The sequence below is a fragment of the Scyliorhinus torazame genome, chromosome 25, assembly GCF_047496885.1.
Source record: "Scyliorhinus torazame isolate Kashiwa2021f chromosome 25, sScyTor2.1, whole genome shotgun sequence".
Lineage (NCBI taxonomy): Eukaryota > Metazoa > Chordata > Chondrichthyes > Carcharhiniformes > Scyliorhinidae > Scyliorhinus > Scyliorhinus torazame.
The window spans coordinates 40,221,115-40,241,768 of NC_092731.1; the positions used below are offsets into that span (position 1 = coordinate 40,221,115).

Sequence of the window (20,654 nt, forward strand, 5' to 3'; positions counted from 1 at the left end):
GCTGCTCTCCTCCTGCTCCTTTACCCTGTGTCTCTGCTGCTCGCCGCGCGCTCCTTTACCCTGTGTCTCTGCTGCTCTCCTCCTGCTCCTTTACCCTGTGTCTCTGCTGCTCGCCGCGCGCTCCTTTATCCTGTGTCTCTGCTGCTCTCCTCCTGCTCCTTTACCCTGTGTCTCTGCTGCTCTCGTCCTCCTTTACCCTTTTTCTCTGCTGCTCTCCTCGCACTCCTTTACCCTTTTTCTCTGCTGCTCTCCTCACGCTCCTTTACCCTTTTTCTCTGCTACTCTCCTCGTGCTCTTTTACCCGGTGTCTCTGCTGCTCTCCTCGTGCTCTTTTCCCCTGTGTCTCTTCTGCTCTCCTCGCGCTCCTTTACCCTGTGTCTCTGCTGCTCTCCTCGTGCTCCTTTACCCTTTTTCTCTGCTACTCTCCTCGTGCTCCTTTACCCTGTGTCTCTGCTGCTTGCCGCGCGCTCCTTTACCCTGTGTCTCTGCTGCTCTCGTCCTCCTTTACCCTTTTTCTCTGCTGCTCTCCTCGCACTCCTTTACCCTTTTTCTCTGCTGCTCTCCTCACGCTCCTTTACCCTTTTTCTCTGCTACTCTCCTCGTGCTCTTTTACCCGGTGTCTCTGCTGCTCTCCTCGTGCTCTTTTCCCCTGTGTCTCTTCTGCTCTCCTCGCGCTCCTTTACCCTGTGTCTCTGCTGCTCTCCTCGTGCTCCTTTACCCTGTGTCCCTGCTGCTCTCCTCCTGCGCTTTTACCCTGTGTCCCTGCTGCTCTCCTCGTGCTCCTTTACCCTTTTTCTCTGCTACTCTCCTCGTGCTCCTTTACCCTGTGTCTCTGCTGCTCGCCGCGCGCTCCTTTACCCTGTATTTCTGCTGCTCTCGTCCTCCTTTACCCTTTTTCTCTGCTGCTCTCCTCGCGCTCCTTTACCCTTTTTCTCTGCTGCTCTCCTCGCGCTCCTTTACCCTTTTTCTCTGCTGCTCTCCTCGCGCTCCTTTACCCTGTGTCTCTGCTGCTCTCCTCGTGCTCCTTTACCCTGTGTCCCTGCTGCTCTCCTCCTGCGCTTTTACCCGGTCTCTCTGCTGCTCTCCTCGTGCTCCTTTACCCTTTTTCTCTGCTGCTCTCCTCCTGCCCTTTTACCCGGCGTCTCTGCTCCTCTCCTCCTGTTCTTTTACCCGGTGTCTCTGCTGCTCTCCTCGTGCTCCTTTACCCGGTGTCTCTGCTGCTCTCCTCCTGCTCTTTTACCTGGCGTCTCTGCTCCTCTCCTCCTGTTCTTTTACCCGGTGTCTCTGCTGCTCTCCTCGTGCTCCTTTACCCTGTGTCTCTGCTGCTCTCCTCGTGCTCCTTTACCCTTTTTCTCTGCTGCTCTCCTCCTGCCCTTTTACCCGGTGTCACTGCTGCTCTCCTCCTGTTCTTTTACCTGGCATCTCTGCTCCTCTCCTCGTGCTCTTTTACCCGGTGTCTCTGCTGCTCTCCTCGTGCTCCTTTACCCTTTTTCTCTGCTGCTCTCCTCCTGCTCCTTTACCCTGTGTCTCTGCTGCTCGCCGCGCGCTCCTTTACCCTGTGTCTCTGCTGCTCTCGTCCTCCTTTACCCTTTTTCTCTGCTGCTCTCCTCGCGCTCCTTTACCCTTTTTCTCTGCTGCTCTCCTCACGCTCCTTTACCCTTTTTCTCTGCTACTCTCCTCGTGCTCTTTTACCCGGTGTCTCTGCTGCTCTCCTCGTGCTCTTTTCCCGTGTCTCTTCTGCTCTCCTCGCGCTCCTTTACCCTGTGTCCCTGCTGCTCTCCTCGCGCTCCTTTACCCTGTGTCACTGCTGCTCTCCTCGCTCTCCTTTACCCTGTGTCCCTGCTGCTCTCCTCCTGCGCTTTTACCCGGTATCTCTGCTGCTCTCCTCGTGCTCCTTTACCCTTTTTCTCTGCTGCTCTCCTCCTGCTCTTTTACCCTGTGTCCCTGCTGCTCTCCTCCTGCTCTTTTACCTGGCGTCTCTGCTCCTCTCCTCCTGTTCTTTTACCCGGTGTCTCTGCTGCTCTCCTCGTGCTCCTTTACCCTTTTTCTCTGCTGCTCTCCTCCTGCTCCTTTACCCTGTGTCTCTGCTGCTCGCCACGCGCTCCTTTACCCTGTGTCTCTGCTGCTCTCGTCCTCCTTTACCCTTTTTCTCTGCTGCTCTCCTCATGCTCCTTTACCCTTTTTCTCTGCTACTCTCCTCGTGCTCCTTTACCCTGTGTCTCTGCTGCTTGCCGCGTGCTCCTTTACCCTGTGTCTCTGCTGCTCTCGTCCTCCTTTACCCTTTTTCTCTGCTGCTCGCCGCGTGCTCCTTTACCCTGTGTCTCTGCTGCTCTCGTCCTCCTTTACCCTTTTTCTCTGCTGCTCTCCTCACGCTCCTTTACCCTTTTTCTCTGCTACTCTCCTCGTGCTCTTTTACCCGGTGTCTCTGCTGCTCTCCTCGCGCTCTTTTACCCGGTGTCTCTGCTGCTCTCCTCGTGCTCTTTTACCCTGTGTCTCTGCTGCTCTCCTCAGGCTCCTTTACCCTGTGTCTCTGCTGCCCTCCTGCTGCTTTTTCACCCGGTGTCTCTGCTGCTCTCCTCCTGCTCTTTTACCGGGTGTCTCTGCTGCTCTCCTCCTGCTCTTTTACCGGGTGTCTCTGCTGCTCTCCTCCTGCTCTTTTACCGGGTGTCTCTGCTGCTCTCCTCCTGCCCTTTTACCCGGTGTCTCTGCTGCTCTCCTCCTGCTCTTTTACCGGGTGTCTCTGCTGCTGTCCTCCTGCTCATTTATCTTGTTTTTCGTCTGCTCTTCTTACGCCCTTTTACCCTGTTTCCGCCTCAGTCCTTGCGCACTTTTATCCTGTGTCTCCGGCGCTGTCGATGCGCTCTTTTACTCTGTGTCTCCGCCGCTTCCCTCGAGTTCTTTTACCCCGTGTCTCCGCCACTGCCCTGGCGCTCAATCACCACCTACTTTGCTAAATTTTTGTTTTTTTGTTCCCTTTCTCTGAACACAGAGAGCAATCAGCAAGAAATTCCCTCCTTCAGAAGCTGCATCTCCTCTAAGATCTTCTTGACACACCTGTACTGGTACTCTGTTATGCTGCTCCGAAACAATCTGTTCATCGGTACCTTGAACCCCATGCTCACACAGCTCACAGGCGGTGACTCTATAAAAGGTAACTGGGTACAGTAACATCAGTGATTGGTGAGGAACGTTTAAGAGCGCGACAGTAGAGGGAGTGTGTCAGAAGGATGTCGGAGAGAAGGGAGAGAGAAGTTACTGTTATTAATGGCTACAAAAGGTGCGTTTAGTGTAAGAAAGTCGTGGATGCACATGTAGGGAAACTCTGGACACTAAAGAAGAAGGAGATTAAGGGAGGGATGAGGTCAGAGATCTGCATGGGGGAAACAGAGGGAAGAGGACGAGATAGATAGTGCAACAGAGAGAGGGAGCTTGGGGAAGATGGTTAGGAGATGGTGGGATAAGAAAGGAGCCAGGGGAAGGGAAAAACAAGAGCTTAATGGAAAGAGATGAAGGGAAAAGTAAAGGGAAAGTCTTAACAAATACAATGAGAGATTAATCAGAGGAGGGAAATGTGGAGAACAGGCTGACTTTAGGCCTCAGATGGAGCAGAAACATGTTGTTCCAAAGTGGAAAGACTGAGGAGGATGCTTGTGTTGGGAGACTTGAGTAGAGAAAACGAGAGTAACTTCAATCAATAAACATGGATGGCGGGAGGGAGTGTGTCTATGTACAGATACTGAGTGGGAAAGCGAATGAAAGAACAGGAAGCCACGGTGGAACAGTGGTTAGCCCCACGCAATCCAGTTCGATTCCTGACTTTGATAACAGTGTGGACTTTTTGCGTTCTTTCGTGTCTGCGAGGCGTTCCTCCGGATGCGCTTGTTTCCTCCCAGAGACCAGATATGTGCAGTTTAGTTGTATCAGCCATGCCGGATTACCAGCCGGTCTCCAAAGATATGCAGGATACATGATTACAGGGACAGGGTGGGGGCGTGACCTTGGTATTTATTCTGAGAGTGGGTGCAGATACGATCAGCCCAATAGCCTCATTCTGCACTGCAGGAGTTCTGTGGGAGTTCTGTGGAACTGATGAGGGTGGTCGGAATTTTGGAGAGCGAGTGAAAAAGTGTGGAATAGATTGACCATAAACATAGCAACAGAAATAGACTCTTCTGTCCCTCGAGACTGCTCAATCATTCAATTGGTCAGGGCTGATGCCGTACTCCTCACGTATACATCTGTGTCCTTTTCCCGTAACCACTCATTTTGTTAATGATCAATTTTGTACCTATCGTAGCCTTAAATATATTCTTCTGCCTGTGTTGAAAATAAATCCAAGACTCACAACTTCCTGAGAGAAGAAATTCCTGCTCATCCTAAAATGACACTGCTTCGAAATGTGTCTATTCCCCCCATCATTCTCCCGTTAAGAGAAACAGACTCTCAGCATTAACCCTTTGGAGCCCCTTGAGAATGAGCTTGGAGAATACCGACACAGTGGGGGTGGGTTGCAACTGGGGACATAAGCCCCTTAAAAGAGAATTTTTAAAAGAGAATGATTACGTGCGGAGAATCATTGGATGTTAAGCCAGAGCTTCTGCCAAAGAGAAAGAATGAGTGTGAGGGCAGAGTGAGATTGGTGGAAGTTTCTGATGAGCAATATTGTCAGTGAGGCGAGATGGATTGAGGGTACGGGACCCTTGTGGAGAGATATTGAATGCAAAAGATGAAGCAGCTGCCGACTGTGGACAAAGAGAGGAAGAGCCAAGGAAGAGAGCGTGTCAGATGACAGGGAAAGAGCAAATGTACATAAATGGCGTGAGGAAAGTGGAAGGCGGGAGCGACAGTCAGTGCAGAAAGAGACGGAATGGCGAGATATCAAGCTGTTGCGAATTAATGATGGGAGAATGACTGAGGAGAGTTTTATACAATGGCAAGTGATAATTGTCGTTCTGCTCAAATGCCAGTGCGAAACGAGGCGAAGATATCACAACAAATTGCATTTTTTGATCACAAGAAGTGTTTGTACTAAAACCAAAAGTGTGAATTCCAATACCACTATTAACGATTAAAAATGTGTATTTACTCCCTGATTAACAAAATAAATTAAGCTTAAACACACGGTTAGATTCCAAATTGTTCTATTTATTTAAACTCACCTATAAACAGTCATTTTTAGGCAACGAATGATATTCTTTTTTATTCAATAAAACGTCCAGCATTAACAATACAAGACATGCACTCTCCCCATTGGGAAGGCTTCTTTCTCTCTGAAATGAACTTTCTGCCTTGGAATGAAGCTTTACTTTATGGAACAAACAAATGGATTCCTCAGGGTGGTTCAATCTGTATGAAGTACGATGTTCCATTTCATCTTTAAACTCATTGCACTTAAGCTCCTTTTGACGTATAGTTTCCTCAAATATAAATACATTTCATGTTGCATTTTCGGTGCAGTTTGGGGTAGAAGTACATTTATCTGTCTGTCTCTCTCTTGCTCTCTCTATCTTTCTCTCTCTCTCTCTCTCTGTCTCCCTCTCTCTCTCTCTCTATATATATATATCACAAACATGCCAAGCACATCACACAACCCGTTTCACAGTGTCCCACAGAGAAATATAATATTTCTTTACAAAGAACAAAGAAAAGAAATGTACAGCACAGGAACAGGCCCTCCGGCCCTCCAAGCCTGCGCCGACCATGCTGCCCGACTAAACTAATATATTCTACACTTCCGGAGTCCGTATCCCTCTATTCCCATCCTATTCATGTGACTGTCAAGATGCCCCTTAAACGTTACTGTCGTCTCTGCTTCCATCACCTCCTCCGGCAGCGAGCTCCAGACGCCCACTGCCCTCTGCGTAAAAAACTTGCCTCGTACATCTACTCTTTCCATTGCCCCTCGCACCTTATACCTATGGCCCTAGTAATTGACCCCTCTACCCTGGGAAAATGTCTCTGACCATCCACTCTGCCTATGCCCCTCATAATTTACGCCTCCATCATATGGAATAAATAAGTCATAAGACTTCATTTTCTCAATCCTCTCTCCTCATTGCATGTTTTACATCTCTATATATCCTAAACTGATATGTTGTACAATGTGTGCAATTTCATGGGAGTAGACACAAGTTTCTTCTATCAATAGATTTCATTTAAGTTCACTCTCCATGTTTCCAAGATCCAATTTCGCATGACTTTTATTGTGTCAGCCTGGCTCGGAAATTACTCAATATTTTCGTTCAGCTCATATCCCTTGCTACATTCCGGACCTTGTCAGACCGGACGACTTCTCGAACCCTACTTATGTTTAAATAACAGAACAGGAAATGCCCGAGATACTTCCCGATATCTCTTTGTATCTGTGGTTCTCTGTGTCTAATGGCCTCTGCATGTAATGTTCGGTGTTCCTTTGTGCCTGCCAATGTGTGGGTATTTCCCTCTTCTGGCCTGTCTGTCTTTGTTTCTGATTGGGGATTTGTGGTTCCACCTTTGTACTGTTCTGCCTGTCTTCGAGTTTACAGATCCAGGTATATTCTTAATTGTCCGTCTGCGGTTTTGCTGTTAACGTGTTTCTCTGACAGTCCTTCTGACAGAGGTGACAGCCTCACCTCTATGACAATGCGTCTGCCTCCATCGTTGTCTGCAAATCTCTATGCCTGTGATTCGTTGCGTATCCTTGTGTGTTTGTTTTCCGTCTTTCCTCCGGTAGACAGTTGGTCTGCTTGATTCATGTTGTTCGTCGATTGATTCTATTGGTGCAAACTCGAAGGGCCAAATGACCTCCTTCTGTACTGTCGAGATTATGTGGTCTTCGTTGCCAGTTGCCTCTCTGCCTCCCTGTCTCGGAGGCTTAAAATCTTCCCTGCGATTTATTTGAGCTTAGAACATAAGAACATAAGAACTAGAAGCAGGAGTAGGCCATCTGGACCCTTGAGCCTGCTCCACCATTCAATGAGATCATGGCTAATCTTTTGTGGACTCAGCTCCACTTTCCGGCCCCAACGCCATAACCCTTAATCCCTTTATTCTTCAAAAAACTATCTATCTTTATCTTAAAACATTTAATGAAGGAGCCTCTACTGCTTCACTGGGCAAGGAATTCCATAGATTCACAACCCTTTGGGTGAAGAAGTTCCTCCTAAACTCAGTCTTAAATCTACTTCCCCTTATTTTGAGGCTATGCCCCCTAGTTCTGCTTTCACCCGCCAGTGGAAACAACCTGCCCGCATCTATCCTATCTATTCCCTTCATAATCTTATATGTTTCTATAAGATCCCCCCTCATCCTTCTAAATTCCAATGAGTACAGTCCCAGTCTACTCAGCCTCTCCTCGTAATCCAACCCTTTCAGCTCTGGGATTAACCTAGTGAATCTCCTCTGCACACCCTCCAGTGCCAATATGTCCTTTCTCAAGTAAGGAGACCAAAACTGAACACAATACTCCAGGTGTGGCCTCACTAACACCTTATACAATTGCAGCAGAACCTCCCTAGTCTTAAACTCTATCCCTCTAGAAATGAAGGACAAAATTCCATTTGCCTTCTTAATCACCTGTTGCACCTGTAAACCAACTTTTTGCGACTCATGCGCTAGCACACCCAGGTCTCTCTGCACAGCAGCATGTTTTAATATTTTATCATTTAAATAATAATCCCTTTTGCTGTTATTCCTACCAAAATGGATAACATCACATTTTTCAACATTGTATTCCATCTGCCAGACCCTAGCCCATTCACTTAGCCTATCCAAATCCCCCTGCAGACTTCCAGTATCCTCTGCACTTTTTGCTTCACCACTTATCTTAGTGTCGTCTGCAAACTTGGACACATTGCCCTTGGTCCCCAACTCCAAATCATCTATGTAAATTGTGAACAGTTGTGGGCCCAACACTGATCCCTGAGGGACACCACTAGCTACTGATTGCCAACCAGAGAAACACCCATTAATTCACACTCTTTGCTTTCTATTAATTAACCAATCCTCTATCCATGCTACTACTTTCCCTTAATGCCATGCATCTTTATCTTATGCAACATCGTTTTGTGTGGCACCTTGTCAAAGGCTTTCTGGAAATCCAGATATACCACATCCATTGGCTCCCCGTTATCTACCGTACTGTTAATGTCCTCAAAAAATTCCACTAAATTCCACGATCTGCCCTTTATGAACCCATGCTGCGTCTGCCCAATGGGACAATTTCCATCCAGATGCCTCGCTATTTCTTCCTTGATGATAGATTCCAGCATCTTCCCTACTACCGAAGTTAAGCTCACTGGCCTATAATTACCCACTTTCTGCCTACCTCCTTTTTTAAACAGTGGTGTCACGTTTGCTAATTTCCAATCCGCCGGGTCTACCCCAGAGTGTAGTGAATTTTGGTAAATTATCACTAGTGCATTTGCAATTTCCCTAGCCATCTCTTTTAGCACTCTGGGATGCATTCCATTAGGTCCAGGAGACTTGTCTACCTTTAGCCCCATTAGCTTGCCCATCACTACCTCCTTGGTGATAACAATCCTCTCAAGGTCCTCACCTGTCATAGCCTCATTTCCATTATTCACTGGCATGTTATTTGTGTCTTCCACTGTGAAGACCGACCCAAAAAACCTGTTCAGTTCCTTAGGCATTTCCTCATCTCCCATTATTAAATCTCCCTTATCATCCTCTAAAGGACCAATATTTACCTTAGCCACTCTTTTTTGTTTTATATATTTGTAGAAACATTTACTATCCGTTTTTATATTCTGAGCAAGTTTACTCTCAGAGTGGCTTACTCAAAGAAGCTATACTCTTCTTTATAGCTTTTTTAGTAGCTTTCTGTTGCCCCCTAAAGATTTCCCAGTCTTCTAGTCTCCCACTGATCTTTGCTACTTTGTATGTTTTTTCCTTCAATTTGATACTCTCCCTTATTTCCTTAGATATCCACGGTCGATTTTCCCTCTTTTTACCGTCCTTCCTTTTTGTTGGTATCAACCTTTGCTGAGCTCTGTGAAAAATCACTTGGAAGGTTCTCCACTGTTCCTCAACTGTTTCACTATAAAGTCTTTGCTCCCAGTCTACCTTAGCTAGTTCTTCTCTCATCCCATTGTAATCTCCTATGTTTAAGCACAAAACACTAGTGCTTGATTTTACCTTCTCACCCTCCATCTGTATTTTAAATTCCACCATATTGTGATCGCTCCTTCCGAGAGGATCCCTAACTATGAGATCCTGAATCAATCCTGTCTCATTACACAGGACCAGATCTAGGACCGCTTGTTCCCTCGTAGGTTCCATTACATACTGTTCTCGGAAACTATCGCGGATACGTTCTACAAACTCCTCCTCAAGGCTGCCTTGACCGCCCTGGTTAAACCAATCGACATGTAGATTAAAATCCCCCATGATAACTACTGTACCATTTCTACATGCATCCATTATTTCTTTGTTTATTGCCTGCCCCACCATAATGTTTCTATTTGGTGGCCTATAGATTACTCCTATCAGTGACTTTTTCGCCTTACTATTCCTGATTTCCACCCAAATGGATTCAACCTTATCCTCCATAGCACCGATGTCATCCCTTACTGTTGCCCGGATGTCATCCTTAAATAACAGAGCTACACCACCTCCCTTACCATCCACTCTGTCCTTCTGAAAAGTTTGATACCCTCGGATATTTAACTCCCAGTCGTGACCATCCTTTAACCATGTTTCAGTAATGGCCACTAAATCATAGTCATTCACGATGATTTGCGCCATCAACTCATTTACCTTATTCCGAATACTACGAGCATTCAGGTAAAGTACACTTATGTTGGCTTTTTTACCTCTGTTCTGAATCTTAACACCTCGATCAGTAACCTCTCCTAAGTTATATTTCCTCTTAACTTTTCTCCTAATATTCCTTCCCCTGGTGAGCCATCTCCCTCAACAGTATCCAAAGCGGTATATCTGTTTTGCAGGGAGATGACCGCAGAGGACACCTGCACTGCCTTCCTAGCTTGCTTGATGAATTATCTTTCTCTTTGCCCATCTGCAGATATCAGCATACGCTTTTTGAGTTATTATTTGTCAGTCTGTCTGTTTGTTTGTGGGACTCCCAAACTTGACCGTGACTCCCAATACAATTTGCCAAACTTTCTATTGAGGTCGTCACAAAGATTCCAAACCCGATGCACACCGAGACCAATATTCCTGTCCCAGTGGAACACTTTAGAGGCAGTCACCAAAACATTTACTTCATGTTTCATGAGAAGCTTGATGAGAAATGAAGACAAGTCATGTGGATACCTGGATGATGCTAATTCTATCACTCTCTCTCCCTCTCTCTCTCTCTCTCTCTATCAGTTAGCAGTCTGACCAATGCCTTTGCCTTCGCCCAGTTGGGTGGCATCTTATGTGCTCCCTGGAATGGTCTGATCATGGACCGACACAAACGCAGAGGAAAATCGTCAGGCGCCTTGTCAGGTAATCCGAATTTTAACAGTCAGCTCCTCTCCAATATCGGTAATCTAATTAACAGCTCCAAGGTCCCAGGTTCGATTCCCGGCTTGGGTCACTGTCTGTGCGGACTCTGCACGTTCTCCCTGTGTCTGCGTGGGTTTCCTCCGGGTGCTCCGGTTTCCTCCTACAGTCCAAAGATGTGCAGATTAGGTGGATTGGCCATGATAAATTGCCCTTAGTGTCCACAAGGTTTAGGTGGTGTTACAAGGATAGTTTGGGGTGTGGGCTTATGTAGAGCTCTCTGTCCAAGGGCCGGTGCAGACTTGATGGGCCGAATGGCCCCCTTCAGCACTGTAAATTCTACGATTCTATGAACAAAGGAACATGCAAACGTACGGATTCGGAAAGAGAGAAAATAAGTCGGAGCATTGAAACTGTTCTGTCACCCACACTGATTTATGATTTGATTATGGCCTCAGTTCCAGATTGAGCCAAACGCCATAACTTTTGACTCCCTTGATACTAAAGAATGTTACTGTGTCTTTCATTACAGAAGGATTGAATGCTGCTGGATTTCACTGAGTACGGAATTGGATGTGTGATTTTGTCCCTGATCATGCTGTGGTGTGGTGTTCCCCTTTGTCTCCATGTATTATTTTTGCGCCCCATGCATTTTGATAGATTCACTCCCTCACGTTGAGAGGTTAAAATGGTTGAATTTCTCTTTGTTTATTTTTCAGACTCGCCCATTTCCCAAAGACTGGCTGATATGGAATCAGCGGTGCTGTCTCTCGCCATCACTGTCATGTTGTGTGTCCTGTACACAATAACCGCCTCGATCCCTGTGACAGAGGTTCAGTACCTGACTTTTGCCCTGCAGGTGATCGATCGCTCATTCCTGTTAGGGGGAAACGCTTCATTCATCGCCATTGCGTAAGTCGACACCCACAGAGGGAACCACATTTCTTGCAGCGAAATTCAGATGCTGAGACTGGGATTGCCACACCATTGAGCCCATTCTGACTCCCATCATATTATATCCTGGAGGTTCAGTGCAGGAATTACGATTCATTCCCCAAAACAGAGCTCGTTTCAGGCAGCACGGTAGCACAAGTGGATAGCACTGTGGCTTCACAGCACCAGGATCCCAGGTTCGATTCCCCGCTGGGTCACTGTCTGTGCGGAGTCTGCACATTCTCCCCGTGTCTGCGTGGGCTTCCTCCGGGTGCTCAGGTTTCCTCCCACAGTTCAATGATGGGCAGGTTAGGTGGATTGGCCATGCTAAATTGCCCTGCAGCCATCTGGGATGGCCACTTCCCGATTACAAAATGGACACTTTGCCAAGATTGCAGGGAAAATGGACAATACTGAGAAAACAAGCAGCTGCAAGGTTTGTCTGTTGATTGGAGCCATAGCTCCCAGACAAGACCGATGCTGCAAACCATTTCCATACTAATGAGCCATCCCCGGGAACAAAAAGGCAACATTTAAGTAAACAATACCAAGACAGACACCCCGGCGCCAGACGAGACCAGAACAAAGCAGCCAACGGTCACCTGGGACACGCCCAGCAATCAGGGCACCCACCCCTCTATTGGAGGAAATCGATGAGAACGATTGGGAAAAGGCCCAATTAATTGGGACCAAGTTCAAGGCCCGCCCAAAAGCGCGTGAAGCCCCTTTTGGGTATAAGAAGAATCTCCCAAGCTCTCTTGCGGCCCCGGCTCTCACCGAGGAGAAACCTGCCCGACAGCAACATCAGAACAAGTAAGTCCAAGGTCAAAGGTCAACGCACGCTACCAGACAGACGCTCCTAGCTGTTATTCCGTACCAACTCGACCCCAGCAGCCTCAGAACCGAACAACGGCCATTGTTCCTCTGACTGAGTGGGCGCCCGAAGCTAAGTATAGGCTTTAGCAGTAGTGACAGTTTAGTCTGTAGAGTTTTCCGCATGAGTATATTTGACTGTGTAAATAAATTAACATTGAGTTTGAACTTACTAACTGGTGTATCGATTCTTTGATCAGTTTTCGGTTTTGAACCTTGTGGCGGTATCGAAAGATACCTCCCACAGTCCAAAGATGTGCAGGGTAGGTGGCTTGGCCATGATAAATTGCCCTTAGTGTCCAAAATTGCCCTTGGTTTCGGTGGAGGTGTTGAGTTTGGGTAGGGTGCTCTTTCCAAGAGCCGGTGCAGACTCAGGGGGCCGAATGGCCTCCTTCTGCACTGTAAAATCAATGATGATCTATGATTAATCTCGGACAAAGGTTCGGCACAACATCGTGGGCCGAAGGGCCTGTTCTGTGCTGTATTTTCTATGTTCTATGTTCATACCTGGCGACTCTAGAGCAAAGGTAATTGTAATTAAGGAAGGCGACCATATTGGCCGCCATCTTCAGAGCCAAATTAAGAAAAACACAATTTACTGGTGACTCTGGTGGGATTTGACTTCGAAGTGGCCTAACCACTCCGAGAGAACCCAAATTTGAATTGGAATCCAATTGGAAACAGAAAAACCACAAGTGTAAGAACAATACTGATCAAACCTCTGAGATTCGGAAGTGTGTTAATGCATGCGTACTAATAGGGATATAAGGTAAACCTGAGAGATTTTGTTGCGGAAAACTGTCGGGTGTTTTGTAGGCCGGAAATTAGCATAAGCCGTACCCGTGTTTACATCACCACTTTATCACCCCCCTGTTCCAAATTCAGTAGAGAACCCAGATAGAGAAAATGGCAATGAAGGCAATGGAACGCCTTATGAACCCCCAGGAATTAAAGGTCGCAGCGACCAGTAGAGTAGGACAGTGTCCCGTTTGGGAAGATGAGATCAGGAAATATCTCAAAGGAAAAGGATGGCCCTTTTGGAGCGAATTCTGTGACAATGAGGAAACAGGATCTGGGAGTATCGGACATACTTGGTGGGAGAACCGGTCAGAGATCCACAACGAGGCACAGAGAAGGTTGTTAGGATGCTCCGTAGAGAGATAGAGGAGAGAGACAGAAATAGTGAGGGAGATGTGAGCGAGTTTGAGAAAGAGAATAAAGATTTGAGAGAACAGTTAGCAGCGAGGGACAGAGAGGTGGATGATGCCAAGTGGGCACACCAGTCTTGTCTCGCCCATTTGAACCGTTTTCAGATGCAATATGATAAGGCCTCCAGGACACGAAACGTGCGGTCTTGGTAAGACAAGAAACCGAGCAACAGGTAGAGAAATTGCAGAAACAGTGCAATGATTTGAAAGCAGCCCTACGAGCGCTCCACACTTCCACGATGGAACAAAGGCAGAGCTCGGGAGATCACGCAAAGTGCCCGAAGCAAATTGCAGAATTGCAATCTCTGCTTTCCGTTCAGAATGTGTTTCAAAATACGTTTGGACCACAATTAGACCAGGAAAACGGCCCCGGTTGGCAGGAGTTAAATGTGACTGCCCACAGATACGTACATGGGACATGTATGCAAGAATAACCCCAAAAGAGGAAAGCACCCCATGAATCCTGTAACCACACACCGCAGGGCCGCAGGAGAAGGAGATTTCCTATATACAACCCCATTAACCGTGACCCAATTACGGGACGCGTGTGGAAACGTTACACCATTCCTTCCCACATCAGACCCCAACCAGTTTTTCGCTAGAGTTAAAGAGCAGGCTGCCATGTACGGCCTGGATGAAAAGGAGCAAGTGAAGCTCACAGTTTTAAGCCTCGACTCTTCAGTTGTGGCAGCCCTTCCCGACCCACAGAATGTAGGAGGAGGCACACTCCAAGAGATGCACACAGCGATCCTTGATGCGATCGGCTACAACAGAGGAGACCCCGTAGAAGGCCTAAACAAGTGGAGGCAAAAGAAGACAGAGCACCCCACAGCGTTTGCTGGACGCTTGTGGATACATTTCACAGCAGTTTTCGGAGAGTTAGCCCACGCCCATTTGTCCGCAGATAACATCGCCAAATGGACTCAAATCCTGGTCTCTCACATGACAGACGCAGGACAGAGAGCTTGCGCAAATTACAATCCCTCAGACAAGGCCCACAACGAGAAATGGGTTTTGAAGCGATTATCCCACGCTTGGGAGCATTCAGTCCAAGGCAAAACCACATTTGCAAAACCTGAGGATGAGCAGGCAGACATAGAACATGAATCCAGTTAAAGTGCACCAGAACCCCGCATGGGTAAATGAGGGCAGGCACAGCCCACCACAGCCAAAACCCCAGGAATGTTACAACTGTGGACAATTAGGACACTTTGCAACTTTGCACGAGAGTGCAACGCGCCCCAAAAGCAGCAGAGAAGCCAACAGGCAGGCACCCTAAATAGGAATAGGGCAAAGCCAATCCATGGCGTTAGCGCCCGTTCAGAGAACATAGACATGAACGACACTGATTGACGGTGATCGGGCTCCCCAACTTGGGTCTGCGACACCCTTTGGGAAAAGTCCGGTAGCCCGGTCGTAGCAGGCAAAGTTCCGGGACACCCTGTAGAATTTCTTTGGGACACAGGAGGGTCCCGCACCACACTCAATTCCTCCAAGTTGTTTCAACAAGACACATAGCCCACAACAGATACCGTCACACTCAGCGGCTTTATAGGTCATTTACAACAAGGACACATCACAGCCCCTGTAGCGATACAAATAGGGAACATTACAACTAAACACCCCGTAGTTTTGGTCGATCTATCCCAGACAGCTGAACATATCCGAGGGATCGATTTTATGAGCTCCCACAACCTTTCTTTTGACCCAGTTAACAAGTGTGTATGGAGAATGGCAAAGGCAGCTCGAGGCCCCGCCACGCTCACAGTTGGATGCTATGAAAACAGGATTAGCTCAGTAGAAGACTTCTGGTTCGACCCTCGAGCCATTAGTGCAGACAAACAGGTTAGGGCAGTCCTGCAGGAACACAAAGCAGCATTTGCACAGCACAAGCACGACTGTGGCAAATTAGCTGGCTTTGTGAACATTACAGGTCCCGACCCCAGACACCAGAAGCAGTATGGTTTTCCCCAAGAGGCAGAGGGAGAAATCTCAAAAGTAATAGAGAGTTTCCTGGATCAAGGCATACTCAGATCTGTAGCCTCCACAAACAACGCACCAATTTGGCCCGTCAGGAAACCCCAATGGAACATGGCGACTGACCATTGATTACCGGAAACTGAACAAAGTAACCCCAGTAGCAGCCCCCACCGTAGCCACGAGTCCCGAGACCATGCTCAAAATTTTTTTCGGTTTTGGGCATTAGTATCGGCTTTTAGTCCATTCCATTGGATAAAGCGTGCCAGTACAAATTTGCCTTTACGTTTCAGGGACAACAGTATACGTGGACGTGCCTTCCACAAGGCTACCACAACTCCCCCTCCATTTTCCACCGCTAACTGGCAAATGGACTCGCAAAATTTTCCCGCCCCGATTGTCTGGTCCAGTATGTAGACGACTTGTTACTACAGACAGACACAAAGGGAGAGCACATATCGCTTCTCGCCAAACTCCTAGCACTCCTAAAAGAAATTTGTTGTAAAGTCGTCCCCAAGAAGGGCAAGATCTTGCAGGAAAAAGTGATTTACTTGGGTACAGTAATCACTCATGATAAACGCGAGATCGAGCAAAAGAGAATTGACTCGATCGTTAAATTCCCCCTTCCCCACAATGTCTCAGCCCTCCGCTCATTTTTAATACTAGTTGGTAACTGCCGAAACCACATCGACGGTTTCGCCACAAAAGCAGCACCCCTATCCGACCGTCTCAAGAAAAAGGCACCTTGGGAATGGCTTCCACAGCACACAGATGCCGTGGATACTTTGAAAAGAGCCCTCAGCACAGCCCCCGCACTACAGGTCCCAGATCCACTTTCCACGTACGCAATCGAAGTTGCAAGCACCGACCGAATCCTATCGGCCGTACTCCTCCAGGAATGCCAGGATCAGTTACGCCCCGTGCCATACGCCTCACGCGTGTTGGATCCTGTCGAGCAAGGAATTTCTGCCAGCGAAAGGCACCTGCCTTTGGGGCAGTACAGTACTGTACATCACCTATATTACAGGACTCAACCCCATCACCATTCTCACTGAACACACCCCAATACAGCTATTATTAGACGGTCGACTTAAAGATGGCACAGTCAGCCAAATCGGCGCAGCCCGTTGGACCCTTCTTTTACAGGGACGGGACATTACAGTCAAAAGAACCAAGATCCACACCATCCTAGCCGATAATTTGCAATATGCAGGAACCCCTCACGAGTGTGAGATCATCACCACAAAACACAACACACCTCCCACGAAAACAGGTAGTACACCCCAGAAACCCCAGCCCACAGACACGTGCGCATCCTTGAAAACTTCTGTGGACGGCTCCTACACATTTTGAACGGAAAGAGAATTACCGTTTGCGGCATTTATGCAGAGGACGCGCAGGGACGCGCCCTAGATGAGATTTCACTAAAGTTGCAGGACACTTAGGCTCGCAGGCAGCAGAACTGGCAGCAATTGCTTATATTGTAGACCACCCCAACTCGTTCCCGACCCCAGCAGACATCTATTCGGACAGCCTGTATGTCTGTAATAGTTTGACGGAATTCATACCCCTGTGGGAAACTAGAGGATTTCTTTCTGCACACGGAAAGCCCCTACCCTGAGCCCCATTACTCCGACATATCCTAGAGACAGCCAAAAATAGAAAATACGGAATAATTAAGGTTCGCAGTCATCACCGTTTCCTCCCCCCCACCCCCCCCCCCCGCCCACCTCCCCATCACATTAAAGCAGACGCCCTAGCGAAGGCAGGTTCCAGGCATGGTTACTTTTGGTAACCCCCGAGAGCACCCCAGTTCACGCGGTTCAGGTCTCACAGACCAACATTCAGGATCTAGCAAAGGCCCAGAAAGAAGATGAAAAATTCAGGGATGTTTTAAAAGGAAGCTTCCCAGCCCCGTTTGACAAGTTTAAAAACGCAATCACCACACATGACGGTGTGATTTTAAAAGAAGGCATTTATGAAGTTCCCAGCCAGGACAGGAACCAGATTATTTGTCAGTTCCATGACAATCATGAACACCGAGACATTGAACCCACCCTAGCCCACCTCAGACCGCTCTGCTGGTGGCCTGATTTAAAAGCCAATGTTACTCACGACATTGAAAATTTCTTAATCTGTGCCCAGGACAGTCCGGACAGATATGCAAAAAAGGCTCAGCTTAGTCACACATGCCCCGTTAATGGCCCCTGGACGAATTTGCAGATAGACTACATAGGACCCCTACCCCTCCACCCCGTACAGAAATGGTTGTAAGTATGTGTTGGTGGCCATCGACACTTTCACAAAATGAGTGGAAGCTTTCCCATCGAGAACGAATACGGCCAAGACAACAACTAAAATACTAACACTGCACAACACAAGAGGGGGCCTCCCACGCAGTATAGAATCTGATCAGGGCTCCCATTTTACAGGACGAGTAATGAAAAACGTCCTCACAATTTTCGGAATCAGACAAAAATTTCACAAAGCATACCACCCCCAGTCAAGTGGCATTGTGGAGAGGATGAACAGAACTCTAAAGCCACCCTCAGGAAAATCGTGCAACAGAACAACAGCATTGTATTAGTGAGAGGCAGCACGGTTTTGTGAAGGGGAGGTCGTGTCTCACTAACTTGATAGAGTTTTGCGAGGAGGTCACTAAGATGATTGATGCAGGTAGGGCAGTAGATGTTGTCTATATGGACTTCAGTAATTCCTTTGACAAGGTCCCTCATGGTAGACTAGTACAAAAGGTGAAGTCACACGGGATCAGGGGTGAGCTGGCAAGGTGGATACAGAACTGGCTAGGCCATAGAAGGCAGAGAGTAGCAATGGAGGGATGCTTTTCTAATTGGAGGGCTGTGACCAGTGGTGTTCCACAGGGATCAGTGCTGGGACCTTTGCTCTTTGTAGTATATATAAATGATTTGGAGGAAAATGTAACTGGTCTGATTAGTAAGTTTGCAGACGACACAAAGGTTGGTGGAATTGCGGATAGCGATGAGGACTGTCGGAGGATACAGCAGGATTTAGATTGTCTGGAGACTTGGGCGGAGAGATGGCAGATGGAGTTTAATCCGGACAAATGTGAGGTAATGAATTTTGGAAGGTCTAATGCAGGTAGGGAATATACAGTAAATGGTAGAACCCTCAAGAGTATTGAAAGTCAAAGAGATCTAGGAGTACAGGTCCACAGGTCATTGAAAGGGGCAACACAGGTGGAGAAGGTAGTCAAGAAGGCGTACGGCATGCTTGCCTTCATTGGCCGGGGCATTGAGTATAAGAATAGGCAAGTCATGTTGCAGCTGTATAGAACCTGAGTTAGGCCACACTTGGAGTATAGTGTTCAATTCTGGTCGCCACACTACCAGAAGGATGTGGAGGCTTTAGAGAGGGTGCAGAAGAGATTTACCAGAATGTTGCCTGGTATGGAGGGCATTAGCTATGAGGAGCGGTTGAATAAACTCGGTTGGTTCCCACTGGAACGAAGGAGGCTGAGGGGAGACCTGATAGAGGTATACAAAATTATGAGGGGCATAGACAGAGTGGATAGTCAGAGGCTTTTCCCCAGGGTAGAGGGGTCAATTACTAGGGGGCATAGGTTTAAGGTGAGAGGGGCAAGTTTTAGAGTAGATGTACGAGGCAAGTTTTTTACGCAGAGGGTAGTGGGTGCCTGGAACTCGCTACCGGAGGAGGTAGTGGAAGCAGGAACGATAGTGACATTTAAGGGGCATCTTGACAAATATATGAATAGGATGGGAATCGAGGGATACGGACCCAGGAAGTGCAGAAGATTGTAGTTTAGTCAGGCAGCATGGTCGGCACGGGCTTGGAGGGCCGAAGGGCCTGTTCCTGTGCTGTACATTTCTTTGTTCTTTGTTCTTTGTTCACCTGGGATTCAGTTCTCCCATTTCTTTAATGTTCCTAAGAAACACGGTATCCACGTCCACAGGACACCCCCCCCAACCCCTCATGACCGGACGCCCCGGGACAGAGTATTTATTAGGACTGGATTTGGCCAGCCCCGCAGTCACCACCCTCACGCAGGAAAATGCGGTACAAGAGTTAATAGAGGACATAAAGGCAGCCCAGCTCGCAGCAGCTGTGAGACTTGGAACCAGGAAGAAACAGAGCAAGGCTTGTTTCGACAAAACAGTACACGCCACTGAGTTTGCAGTAGGGCAGCGAGTGATGCTTTCCCTTTACAACCCCAGTTCATCAGAAGAACTAGGAACAGGAGTAGGCCAACTGGCACCTTGCGCCTGCTCCGCCATTTATTGAGATCATGGCTGATCTTTGTGGACTCAGCTCCACTCTCCGGCCCGTACACCATATCCCCAAATCCCTTTATTCTTTAGAAAGGCATCTATCTTTTTCTTAAAAACGTTTGAAGAAGGAGCCTCAACTGCTTCACTGGGCAAGGAATTCCAGAGATTCACAACCCTTTGGGTGAAGAAGTTCCTCCTAAGCTCAGTCCTAAATCTACTTCCCCTTATTTTGAGGCTATGCCCCCTAGTTCTGCTTTCACCCGCCAGTGGAAACAACCTGCCCGCATCTATCCTGTCTATTCCCGTCATAATTTTATATGTCTCAATAAGATTCCCCCGCATCCTTCTAAACTCCAATGAGTACAGTCCCAGTCTACTCAACGACTCGTCATAATCTAATCCCCTCAACTCTGGGATCAACCTAGTGAAACTCCTCTGCACTCCCTCCAGTGCCAATATGTCCTTTCTCAGGTAAGGAGACCAAAACTGAACACAATACTCCAGATGCGGCCTCACCAACACCCTATACAATTGCAGCATAACCTCACTAGTCTTGAACTCCATCCCTCTAGCAATGAAAGACAAAACTCGATTAGCCTTCTTAATCACCTTTTGCACCTGCACACCAACTTTTTGCGACTCGTGCACCAGCACACCCAGGTCCCTCTGCACAGCAGCATGTTTTAACATCTTACCGTTTAAATAATAATCCATTCTGCTGTTATTCCTCCCAAAATGGATAGCCTCACACTTGGAAACATTGAATTCCATCTGCCAGACCCTAGCCCATTCACCTAACCTATCCAAATCCTTCTGCAGACATCCGGTATCCTCTGCACTTTTTGCTTTACCGCTCATCTTAGTGTCGTCTGCAAACTTTGACACATTCCACTTGGCCCCCAACTCCAAATCGTCTCTGTAAATTGTGAACAACTGCGGGCCCAAC

The 20,654-nt window shown here is 47.6% G+C and overlaps 1 protein-coding gene across 1 annotated transcript in view; it reads left to right on the forward strand.

Annotated features, from left to right (window-relative positions):
• Positions 1–20,654, forward strand: part of LOC140402497 (equilibrative nucleobase transporter 1-like) — a 74,799-nt gene that overhangs the window by 43,487 nt on the left and 10,658 nt on the right. Inside the window, exons 6-8 of the mRNA XM_072490340.1 lie at positions 2,990–3,151; positions 10,333–10,452; positions 11,169–11,361. Coding sequence (XP_072346441.1) covers positions 2,990–3,151; positions 10,333–10,452; positions 11,169–11,361 — 475 coding nt within the window. The remainder of the gene's footprint in view (positions 1–2,989; positions 3,152–10,332; positions 10,453–11,168; positions 11,362–20,654) is intronic.